Source organism: Xiphophorus maculatus, chromosome 6 (assembly GCF_002775205.1).
Source record: "Xiphophorus maculatus strain JP 163 A chromosome 6, X_maculatus-5.0-male, whole genome shotgun sequence".
Classification (NCBI taxonomy): domain Eukaryota; kingdom Metazoa; phylum Chordata; class Actinopteri; order Cyprinodontiformes; family Poeciliidae; genus Xiphophorus; species Xiphophorus maculatus.
In genome coordinates this window covers 8,637,951-8,656,816 of record NC_036448.1, presented here as the reverse complement: position 1 = coordinate 8,656,816, position 18,866 = coordinate 8,637,951, and the positions used below count along the sequence as shown (strand labels likewise).

The window sequence follows — 18,866 nt, the reverse complement described above, 5'->3', positions numbered from 1 at the left end:
TTTAACAAGACATTTTTCCCATAAGTGAAATAATCTGCCAGTTGAACTAATACTTATTTAAAATCAATGCTAAGGAATTATTAACTTAAAACAATCTCCTCTGTTGTGTGTAAAAGTTACTTGTAACAGACAGAATACACATAAAAAGTAAAAACAAAGTGCAGTACTAACTGGTGTGTCAAACCAGAAGTCAAGACATCAAAATTACTGGCAAAATAAAACACATTCAGATTTGCTATTAAAAAGAAAAGTTATTCAGAACTTGATTTAAATAACTGTAAATGTCCACATCTCAAATGAGTGAATCAAAAAGCTAATTTATTTCAATAATATTAAAAGTTGGCCCCCATATGGATTCCTTGCACACGATATTATATATCTACAGCGTTTATTTCTATGATTTTTGATTATGTGAAATGTCATGTCCAGTAATGACGAAGACTGTTAACAGATTCGCAGCAGAAAGTATGTTAAACATTTTTACCATGCCTCTATAATAAAGTATTAGAAAATTCACACAAAAACTTCTCTATTACGGCAAAATCTAACAGACAAAAATATGTTTTAAAAATGCATAGAAAGGATTTGGGTGTTTTTAAAACAGATTTGCTTTTATTTGCAAAGAACTTGGACTATCATCAATTACTGAAGCTGAAACTTCCATCATGAAAACAACTTAAAAGCTCAATTCTGCAGCTAACACCATCAAAGGTTGTTCATTCAGTAAGCTGTGTCGTTTTACTCTAGACCTGCAGTGGTTTTTTCTGTTTACACTGATGATTTAAGTAGTCACAGTTTCATCTATGTGGGCTACACATAATAACCTAAAGAAAGAATTAATTGGCATTAATAAGCTTTAATTAATGACAATTGTATTTAATCGGTCTGGTTACATGTGCTTAAAGCAAAGATGCAAAGAAAACCAAAAAAAACTGAATGGGGGTTTTTACACAAGAGTTATTTTCAACAATAATAGACACAGTTCCTGATCAAGTTTTAAATTAATATGTAGAGAAGACTTTGGTGAAGAAAAATGAAACTCTTTTCCGGAACATCTGAACCCAACATGTCTAACTTTTACAGAGACAAAAACATCTGGCTCGTGTCATGCCTAAGTTTAGACAGAAGCCTTCATTAGCAGCTCTGCAAAAGCCCAACAGTTGTTCACGTCGTTCTCGTCCGCCTCATGCTGCGGACTGCAATCTCACAGGCGGTGGCCGGTGATCTTCTTGGCGTGCGCCAGCACGGAGGTGGATCGTGAGGTTCTGCTGAGCCACGACGCTGGGATTCCTCCAAGCCCGATCTGAAAAATTCAAACCGACAACAAAAATCAGACAAAAGCCCGGAGAGAACGAGAGGCTGGAACGATGAATTGAGAGACGGTCACACCTGGGCTCCAACGCATGCTCCGATGAAGGAGGCTCTGCTGCAGGTGCACCCTCCACAGCTCATGGTGTCTCTGACGGCCGTCTCAAACTGGTTGGCTGTCAGGACTCCATGCAGCGCTGCCTGGAATGCACCTGGCAAACCTGCAGCGAGTATTGCACCTGTTAGCCGTCTGATCCGAGTCACGTTGGAGTTTAGTGAAGTTGGTGGGAGCTTGTTAAACACACCTCATGTGTTGGGAAACACAGCGGGGATCAGCTCCTGTGGAGACTTTGACAAATTCTCCTTCACTTGATGAAGGTGCCCTGAAAGCCGCAGAGTGGGAGGAATATGAATAGAGCTGAAACGACTAAACGGATTAATCGGGAATTGAAATAATTCTCGACAAATTTAGTAACTGATTAAGTGTTAACTGGAGCACACAGACTCAAAAAAGGCAAAGTCCTGGAAGAACAACACACTCAGAGTAGCAATTAAGCCAAAACTTTACAAGAAATATGGAGTTTGCATTTAAGATAAAACATTTATCTGTGATTATGCTCTAACCAAAACTCAAGTAGTTTTAGCTACACCTGGTTCAAATTCTGTAATAAAAACAAAGAAGAAGAAAAACTCCTACTAAGCACATTATGCTATCCAATTATTAACTGGTTAATCCAAAAACTAGCCAACATTTATTAGCCTGTATTGAAGGGTGGCATATTTTTACTTGGTTCAAATTCTGTAAAAATCTACTATCAGACATCTTTTGCTATTCAGTTATTAATCAGTATTAATCCAAAACAATAGTCAATAGATCAGCCCTATATATTATTTTTAAGTATTGATAAGTCGAGCAGAAAGAGCTGAACTTTTTCCCTGTTGATGTTAGAAGTGTTTTTCAGCTGCACATGCATCTTTTGCTACAGAAGACCAAGCACTCACTAAAGAAATGTGGTTATTGCATCTTATGCAATAAAATGTTTATTCTTTGATTCAAGAAAGGAATTGAATTAATTGTTTATTTGCATTGTTATGTGTTTTTAATACTGAATAAAAAGTATTAAGTGGCGAAATAAACATTTGCAGAATGTGCACATTTGTTTATGCAATTAACGGATTGTCAAAATAATCGTTAGATTAAACAATTACTGGGATCATCATTACTCACAGCCCTAAATATAAGATGGCAAATGAGAGAATACTACCAATCAAGACAAATGTTAAACAGCTCTTTATCTTCACATCCAGGCAGGTTTTGTTGAGACAAATGTTGCACAAACCTTTCACAGAATGAGGAAGCTTGGTGCCTTAAATCCCATGATTCGATCTCGTGACTTTAAGAGAAAAAGCAACAATGCCTGCAGAGTTCACTCACCAATCACTGCTTTGTCCAGGTCCTGTGGCTGCTTTCTGCTGGGGTCACTGAGCTGATTTAGCACCACATCCAAAGCTTTTGGGTCTGGACCAGTCAGGATGAAATGCTCTAGAAACCTGAGGGAAGAATCCAGTTTGTCGTCTACGATGTGGTGCTTTGCGAAAGCTGTCGCGCTGCTTGAACACACCATCCCCACAGTCTGGTGGAAGCGCTACCCTCAAGACGCAACAGCAAGATCAAGTAATCAAACGGTGCTTGCGAGCGTACAGACCTTGCGGCCGCCAGAGTTTCGGCGACACATTCGTCGTTGTTCTGGGTGACTCGGATGGCCAGTTCAACCTTTTCCAGCATGTCCGGCTGTCCGGCGTAAAAAGCCACTATAGGAGCCAGCTTGGCTATGCCGTCAATCTGACAGTCCATCTCACAGCCTGCAACGAAAACAACCAAATGCTTGAACCCAACGTGCCTCTTAAAATCAAGACGTCAACCAGTGAATGTCCGTTACCTGTCTCCTCTTTGCCCTCATCGATGTTCTTTAAGAAACTCTTCAAGCTTGCATGTCGCCATGGTCCTTCAATAGGCAGCTGAGGTCTTGGGCCTGGAAATAAAATAACGTCCACATTGATAAAGTAACTTTATCAAAAATGTTACCCTTAATCATATTAAGTGGACAGATTTTTTACCATTCCGGTCTCGGTACGGATCATTGACCGGCGTGTCATACTCTGACCCTGGCCCAAAGAATTTCAGAGTCCGCTGCTTCAGATCATCAACATTCAGACCTGGTAAGAAATGTCAATAAAGGTAACAAAAAGGTGTTTGTCTCAAATACTTAATGGGCTATAAGTAATAATCACCATCTTCTGTATGCAGAGTATGTACTTTCATTTTAAGTCCAAAAGTAGAACATTGAATTATGACATAAAACAGGCAAGCCCACCTCCACACTCTGAAAGGGACTCCAGCAGCACATAAGCCTGGTCTCCGTAGCAGCTCTGCTGGCCCGTCTGCCTGCGATAGAAGGGATTGGCCGACTCGGAGCGGAACTCCGGGTTCGGATCCTGAGCCAAGATCCCCTTCAGTTTCTGGAGGTCATACACCCAGTGGAGAGGCTGAGCTGCAGCAGATGAATCACACGTATAATTTTTATATAATCACATAAAAAAAAAACTCCACTAATTGTATTTAATTATTTCCTAAGGATTAGAGTATGGAAAATCTTTTGCCTGCAGCATCTGCAACAGCTGATCCAACAATGGCTCCTATGGCTCTGTTGGCCACAGCTGAAGTCATCTGTCAAGACAAGGAATGCATACGATTTATTTTTGCCATATCGTTGTCAAACAAGAGAAAAAAAACAACAACCTTAAAACATTTATATCAGCTTATCACATTGTTTAACATCATCTTAAGAAAATATGCTGACGATACACCTGAATGACCTTCTAAAGAGGACTCAGTCAGGTATGGAGGACCAAAACTGAAATAGTTCAAACTAAAAGCTGAAATATAATTTTTTTGTTTTTCCTTGCCTCTGGCCGTCCTGGACTGGAGCTGGGCACCAATGCAGTAATAGCAGCAGTGATCAGAGGTCACTGACCTTCACTGGTTCGTTTATTTGAACGCAGGGTTAACGTGGTGAGGTCCGCTCCAGTTCGCTGCTTGTGGTTTAACCCATAAGATTATCAGCTCAAAACTCATTGCGAGGTTTCTCAATCTACAACTATTCCGTTGCTGTGACAGGGACGTTAAAATAAAAGGTTATTTAACATGCATAAACATAGACTGGACATTAAAAGACTGACCTTAGCCCCCTTGTCAGTGGGCGGAAAACCTTCCGCGGGTTGTTTCAGCTCTCCGGTGTAAATAATTACGGTTTTATGGATACGTAATGTTCCTGCAGTGTTATCAAACTTACCATATTGACCCCGCCCACACCGGAAGCAGTTAGGATAACCCCGCCCCTCACGTAGCGTGTTGTCCTGCGCCGGTTCCTGATCACGTGATTAATACGTTTGTACGCTTAGGAGCAAGAAATTCATTAAACCCATAATTACAAAGGCTGTAGAATCTCATTAATTATATCTACTACAACTACATTATATCCAGAGACGGGCAGAGCAGCCAGCAAGAGAGTAGGTTTACTTCAACGTATTTTTGGTCAAGTAAAAGTAAAAAGTAATCCTCCAAGAATCAAAGAAGAATAAAAAAAAGTACTTCGTAAAAATGCTATTGAAATTCAGAATAGCTGAGGCAGACAAATATGAAAGTACGTGCAAATTCTCATATTTAAAGATTAAAATAATACAATTGGAGCATTATAAAATGATTCATTTTAAGCAAAAAACGCTTTCCTAAATTGTATTTAAATATGCAACTTATAACTAATACACCAGCTACATGTGTGTTAGAATAACTACTTTAGGTGAATATATAGAGAGTTTAGTGTATCTTTGCTTGATCTGCAAATCACAGGCTCAGCAGATAGAAAATAACATCAATCAAGCTCGTTGTCAAAGAATAAATTTAACTATAACATAAACTGTGGGTTTGTGTCTGGTGCATTTTTGGTCAAAGCATATTTTTTTCTTAAGTGCAATTATTCACAGTACGTAGAGTATGCAGAAACACTTCATAATAATAATACTCAATAAAAAGTCCGGTGTAGTACTCATGAAATCACATTACTCAGATAAATGTCACTCTAACTCTGATTGGGCTATAAATTGAGAGCGCCAGAGACATTTGTCGGCAATGGTTGCTTAATTTCGAAGTGAAGGCAAAATAAAAATGTCGAAGGTATTTTTGCATTTCAATGATATGTCCATGATTTATGCACATTGTACGTGTCTGTATTTCAGGATAAGCAGTAAAAGCTGAAAACATGCTGACCTTTGAGGTGGCCGTGTGTAAAGTATCGTCTTTGCATCTTCGGAATGTTCCTCAAGTTTTAAGAAGTCATTCGTAGCAACTGAGTCAAAACAACAGGTGTTTTAACGTCAGAGAGCACCCTCTTCTGGACAGCTGACGTAACTACAGTTCCAGACATGACCACTGCATGACCAGGAAAACATTATTTAGTAAAACTGTAGTGTAAATTAGAAATATGTTTAAAAATATATATACAGAATGGTGATTATAAGGGAAATCCAACATACTGACCCACCAATTAGCTGTAATGTTATTTGATTTTTGCCCAATTAATGAAATTAGAACAGAAAACCCGTAATGAAATCTGTCACCACCTGAGGTGTAAATGACACACACACACACACACACACACACACACACACACACACACACACACACACACACACACACACACACACACACACACACACACACACACACACACACACACACACACACATAAATCCCTCTCTCTTCTCATTTAGCCTCTGACTCATGCAACCCTAGATGTTTACAGTAACCTGAAGAACCACATTTCAGCTTGAATTTCTACAGGTGCTGAAACCACACAAATCGCTGCTGTTTCAGCTGCAGGCCAAACATCATCACACACACAGATCCATCCATCTTGCTTTTGAACATCAAGCATGGGTTTCATTACAGAATTAAAGGGAAGCAAGATTTTTGCTATTATTATTTCAACAAGACATTTATTTTTCATTTAAGATGCACTAATGACAGTTTTACGCCCTAAGAAACATTCCCATAAAAACAAACTGACCATCAACCGCAGAACACACAACTTTGTTAAAACACCACCGAGAGAAAAGAAGCAGAAACTCAACTTTTTCTCTATATTTAACCAACAAATTGAACACTGTGTCAACTTTTTCCGCTGCAACATTGTTTATCTTATTTCACACGGTTTCTAATTTTATCCAACTTTTAACCTGTCTCGTTTTTGTATCCACTCCACAGTTATGCACTAATAAAGCGTTCTCACGTGGCGGATGGTTAGTTTTCCTCCACAGGTAGAGCTTAGCTTGTAGCATTCCACATGCCAAACTATGTAGGCTAAAAAGTTTAATACTGGTCTCATCTAATTAGAGCATCTTCAGAAACCACATCCCCTCTTCCTTCCTCTTGACATTATGCACCTCATTGTGTATGAATATCTTTGCAAGGCACTGTACTCTCCAGTGGCCTCTACATCACTAGCAAGTGGTCAGTTGGCAGAATGAACAGGATGCTTGTTTTGGGTACCAAAAAGCCGCAGGAGGGAAAGTCAGACTACCAGTCTTGCAAAAATCTATGTTTTTGCAAGACTGACACATTTGCATTGAAGCCTCACCAGGCCCCCTTCTCCCCTCTCTCTTCTTGTCCCTGAGTGACCCAGCTCCACATTTTAGCACTGCACCAATGCCAGCAGCAGCAAATTAGACACCGACTGCAGCCCCTCCTGATATGTACCTCTCTGTCCTACTTCCATTATTTTTAGCTGGGATCCAAGACTTCATCCTTCACTTAATATGGGAGAAGAGTGCCTTACATTTGCGGCCAGCTCTAAATGTATCGCACCTTCTTTTTTTTTTTAACTTGTTTGGCAAGAAAAGCAGAAGTGCACCGTGCCTGCACTTCATTCCAGCAGCTTTCGCTTTGTCTTCAAAATTTCCTGCTCTTGACAAGTTGGGCCCTCATCGTCTCACTCTGGCCCAGTTTTATAGGTATGCGGCTAATATTTAAACACACCTACACACAAAGTTGTCACCCCACCAACCACCTCACCCCTGCTCAGTTACACCCCACCATAGGCGGACGCCGTCACACCTATGTCAAACTTAGCCCAGCCCCTCTTGTACCCTGTGCCCCACTGCCAGTTTCCCATGTGGGGTCTGTCATAAGGTGGATCCAGGAGTTTAGTCCCGCTCTCTTCTGGGTGACGCGGATTGGAAAGGGTTCTGCAAGCAAAGAAAAAACATTTTTTGACCCCACTCAGTTAATTGTACGATAATTAAAAGAAATCTGAATCGTCTCAGAGAGAAGCCATGAAGTGGACATGGGTGCTTGTGGCAGTCTTGCTGTCATTTGGCGGGCAATCACTGGCCACGGAGAGCTTGGACTTCCCCGAATATGACGGCAAGGACCGAGTACACAACCTGGACGCCAAGAACTATAAGTCCGTGATGAGGAAGTACGATGTTATGGTGGTGTACTACCATGACCACCCCGGATCCAGCCGCGTCGCCCAGAGACAGTTTGAGACTGAGGAGTTGGCCCTCGAGGTGGGTTGAGATGGATATGGAGGAATCATTTAAAATAGACCCAGAATTAACATAATACTCAAAAAAAAAAGTACTATTAAAAAGGTGGAGTTTTTAACTTTGTAGCTCATTTTGGGTTTAAAGGCTCAAAATCAAACAATGTTCTTAGTTAAGAAACCTAAGTGTGAATGTCTGCATAATTTGCAAAAATGTAAATGCATGAGGGAGGGGGGCAACAAATCCACACATTGCCTTGTTTTGTTTCTTTCTTTCTTATTCCCCAAAGACTGTGCATGATGTTGAGTGCATGTGCATGTCAATCAAACATTAGGACCCCTGTCAGCCTGGACACTCAGCAGTTTTCTCCACATTACGTCACCATCCAGCATAAAGCTTCTGCATCAGCTCTCAAGGTGTTGAAGAACGGCTTATCGAGGATCATAGAGTCAGTTTGCACATGATCTATAATGCAACAATCATCAAATACTCCCCAAAAACCATTGTTGGCATTTAGCATTAACAAAGTTTTCAGATTTGACATTTCATTAAAACTCATAAAAACGGCATGGCTTTGTCTTTCCTTGTTTTTTCTTTTACAAGATTTAAGACTAAGAGTTGGTGCTCTTTTAAAAGAAATTCTATCAATATCATTCATGACAAAAATACTAAGAATGTGGCTAATTTAGGACATTTTATCACATGGTGCATGTCTAAAGTCATCACCTTCCTAAAATAATGGCCTACGTCTTTTTTTTTTTTTTGCCAAAAGTAATTTTAAAAAAAGAAAAAAAAACCTTTTAGCAAAAATAACTTGGGCCATTATTTTAGGAAGATGCTTAGACGTGTTCAAGAACTGCATGTTGCAAAAATAAGCAAATAGATAAATCTGCTTTTATGGACGTTTCACAACCTACTTATAATAATAAAAAAAATGCGTTGGCTCTCAAATTCCAAATGGGATATATAAGGGCATAATTCTTTTATTATGGTGAGGTATTTATCTACAGTGACGAATGAGCCTCTGGACACTCCAAGCATGCAAATATGACTGGAATGTCTGCATTAAACTCACCTAAAACATGAACTGACAGTGAAATCTATGGTGGAAATATAAACGAAGAAGGATAAAATAAAGTTGAAGGTCAATTATTGACAGCAAAACATTTAAAACCAAGAAGAACAAAGAGATTGAAGTGAACATCTGCCTTTAGCATATCACATCATCTCAGCAGGTTCTGGTGTCTCCGTTTGGTGGGGGGTGGGTTTGGTCAGGGCTGCAGGCCAGCACTGGGGGGTTCTGGATTCAGTGATGCCACCTCAGCTCCCCGCTGTGACTGACACTTGCAGCACTGTACTTGTCAGCGGATCCCCGAGTGCTGAGCGTCGCTCACCAAAATAGCGCCTGGGCTGGTGCTGCTCCTCGGTTTATATTTAACTTGAGATGCTGGAGTTAGAGGCTTGGGTTTCTCCTCGGAAACAGATAATGATTTAAACTTAATGAGGTATTATTGTCAGTGGGGGGAAACGGCAAAAGGCAGGACATTTTGGAGATGATGGCACTCTGGATTAGTGCAAGATAGATTATTTGTAATATAGCTTGCAGTATGATTTAATGGCGACCCATCACCAAACGACAATTCATGTTCTCCAAAAAATTTGCCAACAATGTAATTTCACTTTTCCAATTTCTGATCTACGACAGATGAGCTCAAAGCAATGCAAAGAATCATCTGCTCAACAGCCTGCAGGGCGGCCCGTTTACGCCGACTATTTATGCCGCTAAAGGCAGCTGCTCAAGATCTCTTACTCCACTTACATGTGTGAACGTGAGCTAGTCAGCGAGGAATGAAGCAAATGCGTTTTAGTCTTTAAATGCACTTGGACAACCTTAAACCAATTCCTCAAGGCAGGAGGGTCACAGCCCATTGGTGGAATCGACAGTCAGTCTTGAGGTTCATGTTTCGTACAGATTTAGAAAGTGCAGAAGCAGCTCTTTGAAAAGCAGGCTTTTATGGTAATGGAGCTCCCCCAGTGCACATTTTCCTCGATATGTCGATATTCTTAATGAAACGTGTTTAGGTAATGGAGTGTTTTGTTTTTGCAGCGTGCAGCCCAAGTCCTGGATGAGTTTGAAGACGAGGATATTGGAGTTGGACTCATCGATGCAAAGCTCGACAAGGTCGTTGCAAAGAAATTAGGTAAATACGTTAATAGAGAGATGGTAAACAGACGCAGAAATCTGTATTATATTGTCACCTTCCTAAATAATTGCCTAACTCTTTTTATTTATTTATTTTTTTATGTTAGAAATGACTTAGACCATTATTTTATAAAGGTAATGATGTACAACACTGCATATTATTCATACCGCTTGAACCTTTTTACATTGTTTCTTGTTACAGCTACCGAAATAAATCCGGTTGTGCATAAATTGACCAAACTATCCACTAAGAAACAGTAAAAATATTAGGAAATAGCCGCCTCTGCATTGGACAAGTACTTCTTAAAATTAAAAAAATATTTCATATTGATGTAATCAGAAAAAAAATCTGTGTTGATTTGATTGATAAAATGATATTTCAGCTGCACACCGAAATGTCATCTTGAATTTTCTATTTATGTGTCCGTCTCTAGAGTCTAGAGAGCCACATAAAAACACTGGTTTTTGCCACTTAAGCCAAGACTTTGACTGGGCCAGTCTAACACAGGAATGTGTCTCAACCAAAACCATTAAATTGTTGGTCTTGTTGAACATTAAGGTGATGCACAGTTAGTTTTTCTAAACACATTTAAGCTATGCAAAGAGCTTGAATTATGCAGTATCCCAATAAAACACATTGACCTTTCTCTTTGTGATGTGACATAGTGTAAAAAGCTTTAAGGCATGGGAATATTTTTTACAAGGAACTCATATTTCCCAGATTTATGTTTGCTATGGCATTACAACATGTCGCGTAAGATCAGTCTCTTAATAACTGTCTTCTTTCTCTGCAGGCCTTGAAGAGTCCGACAGCATCTTCATCTTCACCGATGATGAAGTCATAGAGTACGATGGGGAACTTGAGGCAGACACTCTTGTGGAGTTCATCTATGATGTTCGTGAGGATATAGTCTCCCAGTTAATAGCCTGCCTTACTTAAGCGTGAAGAAGGAAAGCAAAATACTTAGAACCTGAAATCAGGAAAAAAGTCAAGATGCGTTTTGAAGATGCAAATGGATACAAAAACGATCATTTTCACATTCAAGTGACATATTAATAAGAAATTTCCAGCGTAACCAGACCCACTTTGAGCTGACATCTACTCCCATTACAACTTTCTATAGAAAAAAAAAAAGAAATGATGCCAAATAGTACACAAAGATTATTACCACAATTAAGATGATTTATAGAAATAAAGTTAGGTTTATGACAATGAAAAATCAGCAAGCCTTGATAAAAAGATCTTCTATCAAATCATGATTGCAGTTATCTACTACGATTGAAACCAGATATTTTCATACACTGAATAAAAACACAGGACATGTCTCCAAAAATGAAGATCTTTGCCCGTGTCAAACAAGAAAACAGTGTTTTCCAGGTGTGGCCTTAAAATAAATCCACATATATCCCTCCAATTAACTCAAATAGCTCAGTTAACCTGTCTGAGTTAACTGATGACATCATCATCATGGCTTCCCATCATTGCTTAAAGAGACAGTAATAATTCTGAATTTGAAGGAAGTTACAGAAAACGTTTGAAAAATAAACTATGTTTTCTGCCATTTAGCAAATAGAAATAATTTTGGTAATCCTAACCAAGATAAAACAGGAGAAACTTGGTCTGATTTAACTTCAGACAGTGATGAAAAAAATGTGTGTGTATGTCCTTTTATTTGGTTTACATCTGGTTTCAACCATATATATCTGACCTGAAATGCATAAGTCAGCAAAACATAAAGACAATATGTAAATAGCTTTTAGTCGTTGTTGCTGTTAGTAGTTATTTGCATTTTTCCATGCCATCTTGCCTTTTTCCGATCAGGGCTTGTATTTGCTGGCTACATGGATATTCCAACCAGATATTCTCACCGCGGTTTTCTTTTCTCTTCCCTCCCACTTCGTTTCTCCCTCAGGTTCTTGAGGATCCTGTGGAAATTATTGACAACAGCAGAGAACTGAAAGGCTTTGAAAGCATTGAAGAGGACATCAAACTGGTGGGCTACTTTAAGAGTCACAAGTCAGAACGTAAGAATATTGTGATGGCATGACTATCTGTATCGACTAACTGTGTAGCTAGATATGAGTTCAGCAGCATAAAGCCTGGAATAATTTCACAGGTCTGATTTTAACTCACAGTCAGCAGCAGCTGTACATTGTTTGTGATCTCACATATAAAGACTGACCTGCTGGAATAGATTGACAAATACTTGTAATATTTCAGATTTCGAAGCGTTCGCAGATGCCGCTGAAGAGTTCCATCCTCACATCAAGTTCTTTGCGACATTTAATCCTAAGGTAAGGTCATTTTAATTGTGAAAAGATTTCATCACCATTAGCTAAAAAACTGAAAAAATATGAGCGCCGTGCATAAGCCTACCTGTACACCAAAGTGTTTTCAAATTCATTCACGACAAGCCGTCTGCTCAATAGATTGGTAGTTTACAAAATAGTCACTGACCGTGACATAAACTATGACATGGAAGGGTCTAGTCAAAGTCAAGACAGCAAACCTATTTGGAAACACTATAATGAGATTGTTATAGCACAACTGCGAATATACAGTACAGACCAAAAGTTTGGACACAACTGTGTGTCCAAACTTTTGGTCTGTACTGTACCTAAGCAGAAATGTAAGTTGTTACTTACTTGTTAAACTACAGAATGTACTTTGTTTTTATTGCATCACTTCTGCCATTTTTGTTGCTTTGCATTCAGTTTAGCATTTTATTTAAATTAGACATAAACAATGCAATGTTTTGTGTGCATAATGTGCAAAATTATTTCTTTAATAAAACCTGCAAAGGCTTATTATTCTGCTTCTATGTGCAACCTGAAAATTGCGTGCTATCAGCTGTTAGCACTATATCCTGCTACTATTTGTTAAAATGGCAGGATGCATATTTTCCTTGCTGAGCATTGTGTTTTTCAGTAATACCCAGTATTTATTCGCGTCACTGATACAGCCGTCATGGTCAGGTTATAAATCCAATTACTGTTGTTTTGTGGCAGGTTGCTAAGGCCCTGGAGTTGAAGCTCGATGAAGTAGACTTCTATGAATCCTTCATTGAGAATCCTGTGGTCATCCCAGGAAAACCTTACTCTGAGAAAGAACTGGTGAAATTCATTGAAAATAATGACAGGTAGCTCCTATTGTTGGCATGCTACAAGATATTTTTAGTTAAAAGCGTAACAATCGGAATAAGCTAAATATGCTTTTATTTTAATGGCTCTGTGTTTGTTTAGACCAACACTGAGGAAACTGAAACCCAGCAACCTATATGAGATCTGGGTAAGAAATGTTACACTTTCAGCTTTGCACCAGTTTTTTTTATTTTTATGGAGAGGCTTTAAGTAAATGTATTAATACATATATTTATTAGTTTCTGATATTGTTATCTTCATCTCAAGTGTTTTAGAGTACAGATTATCCTTATTTTGCTCACAGGATGATGATGTCGGTGGAGAGCATATTGTCGCTTTTGCAGAAGAGTCCGATATCGGTAAAGAGAAATGCATTTCAATAGAAAATTCTTGTAATAAACAGATGCATTTGTATGTTCAGAAACATATATGTCTATAAAGAAATAAGTATATCATGAAAAACAGAAGCAAACAGCTTTTAAAGTTTTACTTGAACTGTGGTCTTCTGCTCCACAGATGGCTTTGAGTTCTTGCACAAATTGAAACAAGTTGCAGAGGATAACACCGACAACCCTAACCTCAGCATTCTCTGGATTGACCCTGACGACTTCCCTCTGGTAAGAAATAATATGATACAATACAATAAATGATACTGAGCAATCTAAGTAAAAACCTGGATTCAAAAGTTGGCAACAGTGGTAGTGCCATAATTATTTCATTGATTCCCTCTTCAGCTTTTGCCACACTGGGAAAAGACCTTCGGAATCGACCTGTCCCACCCACAGATTGGTGTCATTGAAGCTGATGATGTAAGTATTAGTCATAGGAAAATATTTGTACATTTGTATAGTTTATCTGTTCTTAAATGTTGCTAATTAATTTTACTGTTGCAGCACATTTAACTTAAGGTGGGTTCTGTTTTTGACTATAGCTTATCCGTACGGCAATAGTTTAAGCCCATGTATGTATAAGAATGTCATATAAACAGATGCAGCTGCTGTGTTATCACTTCATTTCACCATTTCACAGTTTTATCTTTTCTGACCGCCTATGAAAAGATGAAAAGGAGCCATCTGCCACATTTTGTACTGGACACACATCCCTCTTTGGGGGTGTTTCTAATCCACTAGATCCCAGCATTGTGCAGGTTTGGGGACGCTCATAGGCGCTTGGCTGAGCTCCAATATGTTGGAGTTCTCCTTAGTGAGTGAGAGGCTTCCCTTTTAGTGACATAGAGTTGTGAGATAGATGGATATAACTTGTGCCAATGTGCTGAAGAGCAGTTCTGATAACCTGGTCTTCATTTAGCCTCTGGGTGATGTGCTGGAATGGGTGGCATCTGAATATTCCCTTGTGTTCCTGGGGGACTTTAATCGTACCATTGGTAATGGTGGAATCACCTGCATAGGTATGATTGGGAGGAATGGATGTCTGTTCTAGGTATGGGATGTCCAGAACATGTCTGGACATAAAGGGATCAATGAGTGCACTTAGTACCACGCCACCTTCATCCAAATGTAAATGGCCAGTCTTGAAATCACAAGATCAGACCTTTGGCTTTATGTCTTCAAAAGGTGGTTAAAGGGAGGGGCAGAGCTGGCTATTGATAAGCATCTACTTGTTAATTGGATTCCATACCAGGAGAGCTACCATAAAGACCAGGTAAATCTATTTGAGTGGAGGGTGACCTAGGAATGTGTGATGAAGGACCCAGTTCAGGAGTGATTTAACTCCCATCCACGGGATAATTTATCTCATGTTTAGAGAAAGGTTGAGACAATGGAATCTGAATGGTCCGTGTCCAGGATCCTCAGTAGATGCAGCTTCCAGGAGCTGTGGTCTAGAGGCAATTGGTAACGATTGTGATAAAAAGCACAGGACCTTTGAATAGGCACAAGCAGTGGCTGAAGTTGCCAAGCTAAAACGTCATGCCCTTGGGATAGAGGTTTTCAACTCCCGGCCTCAAGAGCCAGTGTCCTGCAACTCTTAGATGTGTCTCTGCTTCTTCTTCTTTCCTCTTTTTATGGCGGTTGGCAAACAACTTATAGGTGCATTACCGCCACCTTCCAAATGTGTCTCTGCTTCAACACACCTGTGTCAAATAATGAGGTCATTAGCAGGACTCTTGAGAACCTGAAGGCCTACTCAGAAGGTAATTCAGCCATTTGATTCTGGTTTGTTGGACCAGAGGACACATCTAAAAGCTGCAGGACACCAGCCCTTGAGGACCCTTAATTGACAACACCTGCTTTAGGACTTGGTAGTCTGTGAGAATTCCTAAACAACGGCAGACAAGCACCACGTCACCAGAAGCACTGCCTTTTTTGTGGTTGCAGAAGCTATAACTCTGATACAGATGGAATTCAGAAAGGCTGTGGAAAAGTGATTTTTTTTTCTCTCTTGGCCTCAAGGAAATTTTGGCAAAAAGAAAGGGGGGAAAAAAGGGCCAACATAAAGATATATTTCATTTTGGGATTGGACCCAAACCTGAATGAAGGATATAGGCCAAGACAATTAGCACATTGGGAACTTCTCAATCTGGTCACCATAGTCTGTGGTGAGAAGACAGAGTCTAAGAACTAAATGTAAGGTGGGTTCATCACCACTGGTGAGGTAACTGTCAGCAGAGCACCAAGAGGAGCAGTGACTCCTCCCAAGATGCTGAGAGCTCTGGTTGTCATGGCTTCACCTGACTTTAGTGCCACATTAAAGATCAGTCATGCACTGAAGAAGTAGAATCAGTAGTAGATGGAGGTCCCAGTTGTTAAGAAAATTGTAAAATGGTAAACGGTTTGTGCTTGTACTTGTACAGCACCTAACAGTGATTCAGTTATTCACTAATTCAAACATGTGATGGCAAGCTACTGCATAGTAGCCTCAGCTGCCCTGGAGTACACTGACAGAGGTGAGGCTGCCATGCAGTGATCCCACCAGGCCCTTTTACACCCTTATTGCCCAAGGACACAATGACAGAGGCAGACAGAGCGAGGATTGAACTGGTTACCTGCCAACTGCAGGATGAACTGCTACCACTGTCGCCACCATCTTCCCAAGAAAAGGGGATGGCCAGAGTGCTCCAGCTGTTGATGGATCACACTTGGAACGTTTTCACAAGGGTTGGAAAATAGGTTTTGATCAATTACCTCTGACTTTAAGAGGGGTAGTTTGGCTTTTCTTCAGACTGTGGCAAGCTATACCAGATTCTTAATCTATCACTGGTTCTGCTTGGTTAACTTGAGTCTAGTTGTCCAGTCCATATGTGTTTTGCCAATGCTAAAAAGATCTACAGCTGTGACCCCCATGGCATTTTGTGTTGGGTGGGCTGCTGTAAGAGTATGAGTGTTTCAGATGGGCTTCCCAGTCCTTGTACAAAACCTTTTTCTCACTACAAAATGAGCTTGTTCTGAGTGAACTGGACATTGTCTTTGTCAGTGAGCCTGTTTAAGGTGTTCATGATCATAAATACTTTTATGCTAAGCTGTTATCAGTAATATCCCCTTCCTTTAGTTGACAGATGTTAATGATTTGTTGTATCACCATATTGCATCAGTCTGCCTCATCAGCTGATTTGGCGGATCAGATGATTGTGAGTCTGTCGAGATAATTGTCAAACAACTACTAGACCTAGACAGCATAGGAACGTATTATTTTTAATGCTGTTGCTAAGTTGATGCAAAAACTAGACTTGACATCTTACAGCTGATCTGGTAAATTGGCACAACTGACAAAAAGGGGGAGGTCTAGTTCTTTTTCCCTGCTCACAAATAACTGAGTTGATTTTCAATTTGAATTTGAATTAAATTAAACGGAACTGAGAAACATTCCTTTGCTGCTGTTGTTGCTGTGCAGGCTGACAGCGTGTGGATGGACATTGATAATGGGGAGGATTTACCGTCTGTGGATGAGCTGGAAGAGTGGCTTGAAGATGTATTGTCGGGAGATATTGATCCTGAGGAAGACGACGATGACGACGACGATGATGATGACGATGATGACGACGATGATGATGATGATGATGATGATGATGATGATGACGATGACGATGACGACGACGATGATGACGACAATGATGACGATGACGACGATGATGACGATGACGACGATGACGACGATGATGACGACGATGACGACGATGATGACGATGACGACGACGACGATGATGACGACGATGATGATGACGACGATGATGACGACGATGATGACGATGACGACGATGATGACGATGACGACGATGATGACGACGACGACGACGATGATGATGACGATGATGACGACGATGATGACGACGATTAGATTGCTGAGTCGTAATTTAAACTCTAAGTCTGACCAATGCCATTTAAAGAGTCAACATTACCATCGCATCGATGACTTTGCTGAATCAACAGCTTTTGTGACAATTTCTGATCACGAAGTCGTCCGTTCATGTAAATCCTTCATCTTTTCATCATCCTCTCTCAGCAGCTCACCAGAATCACTATATTCCATTAGTTTTTTTGTCGTTCTCCCTGACAAAGTTACTGATCTATGATGTAAAAAAATCTTCTATTTATTTCCACATGTCTTGTACAATAAAAGAAGATATTCTTTAAAAATTCTGTCACCTACTGCTTTTGATTTTGAACATATTAAAGTTTTTATATTCATAGAATTGAAAGGGTTTTGTTGTTTTTATGCAAAACATATAAGCCCAAATGTCTTGTCTTTTGCTGTTTGCATGTTTTATGTGCATTCAGATATTTTCTTGTTTTCCCCGGTACTGAACTGAATAATATCCGATTCAAGGGTGCTAACAGTCTGTCACGTTGGGTCTCAAACTCCACCAGTCTACTGTGTTCAGTCAGTGTGATGCTGTACAATGAAAGTACTGTACATCATATGGATGTTTTCTATGATGATGAATTATGACAACAACCAGATTCTATTTTTGTAACAAGAGAATTTTAATTTACTGTGAAGTCTTAAATAAACAACAACTTGGAAAGAAATTCACTTATAGTATAATTCTTACAGAGGTGAGCATGGGTGTTTGTTTTCTGCATTTTGGCTTTTCCTGTATGTAATATAACAATGTTCTCAGGAGGAAACAATAAGGTAAGGAAGGCAAGCAGATCAAATCTGCTAGTTGGTGTTTGTTTTTGAAATATAAAGAAAAAAATATAGAAAAGTGTTCCCCTCTTTCCTATTCAGAACATAAAACCAAGTATGACTCATGACAACACAAACAAAGGCAAAATTCTGTTTTTAAATGAAGGTGTTTATTATAAGGGTATGTGAGTCTAGCTGTCCAGTTCATATTTGTTATATACACATACATATATACATATGTATATACTATATATATACATATGTATATATACATATATATATATATATATATATATATATATATATATATATATATATATATATATATATATATATATATATATATATATATATATATATATATATATATATATGTATACTGTCCGTTGGGAGCTCCACAGGGTCAATATACACGGACGGGCTGCTATAGCCAAACCTTTGGTCACTCGTGCCAATGCCAAACGTCGGTTTCAATGGTGCAAGGAGCGCAAATCTTGGGCTGTGGACAATGTGAAACATGTATTGT

General features: G+C 39.4%; 2 protein-coding genes across 4 annotated transcripts; one reads left to right on the top strand and one right to left on the bottom strand.

Annotated features, from left to right (window-relative positions):
• Positions 1-297: 297 nt before the first annotated feature.
• On the bottom strand, positions 298-4,680 carry LOC102234550 (crystallin J1A-like). 3 transcript variants are annotated; one of them, XM_023334800.1, is made up of 10 exons: positions 4,662-4,680; positions 3,970-4,036; positions 3,684-3,860; positions 3,427-3,525; positions 3,249-3,341; positions 3,015-3,171; positions 2,744-2,859; positions 1,614-1,691; positions 1,390-1,529; positions 298-1,303 (listed from the first exon to the last, which is right to left on the bottom strand). In XM_023334800.1, exons 1-10 carry the CDS (start codon positions 4,662-4,664, stop codon positions 1,205-1,207), a joined length of 1,029 nt encoding a protein of 342 aa, XP_023190568.1. In that variant the 5' UTR covers positions 4,665-4,680; the 3' UTR covers positions 298-1,204. The 3 variants fall into 3 exon arrangements, with proteins under 3 accessions (XP_023190568.1, XP_005809287.2, XP_023190569.1); XM_005809230.2 differs by lacking the exon at positions 4,662-4,680 and adding an exon at positions 4,549-4,655; XM_023334801.1 differs by lacking the exon at positions 4,662-4,680 and adding an exon at positions 4,276-4,517.
• A 2,764-nt stretch (positions 4,681-7,444) lies between these two features.
• LOC102234809 (calsequestrin-1-like) lies at positions 7,445-18,240 on the top strand. Its single transcript, XM_023334732.1, has 11 exons — positions 7,445-7,935; positions 10,019-10,112; positions 10,909-11,009; positions 12,028-12,139; positions 12,336-12,409; positions 13,124-13,254; positions 13,358-13,403; positions 13,560-13,614; positions 13,772-13,872; positions 13,990-14,064; positions 17,105-18,240. The coding sequence occupies exons 1-11, from the start codon at positions 7,699-7,701 to the stop codon at positions 17,546-17,548; spliced, it is 1,470 nt and encodes a 489-aa protein (XP_023190500.1). The 5' UTR covers positions 7,445-7,698; the 3' UTR covers positions 17,549-18,240.
• The last annotated feature ends 626 nt before the right edge of the window (positions 18,241-18,866 follow it).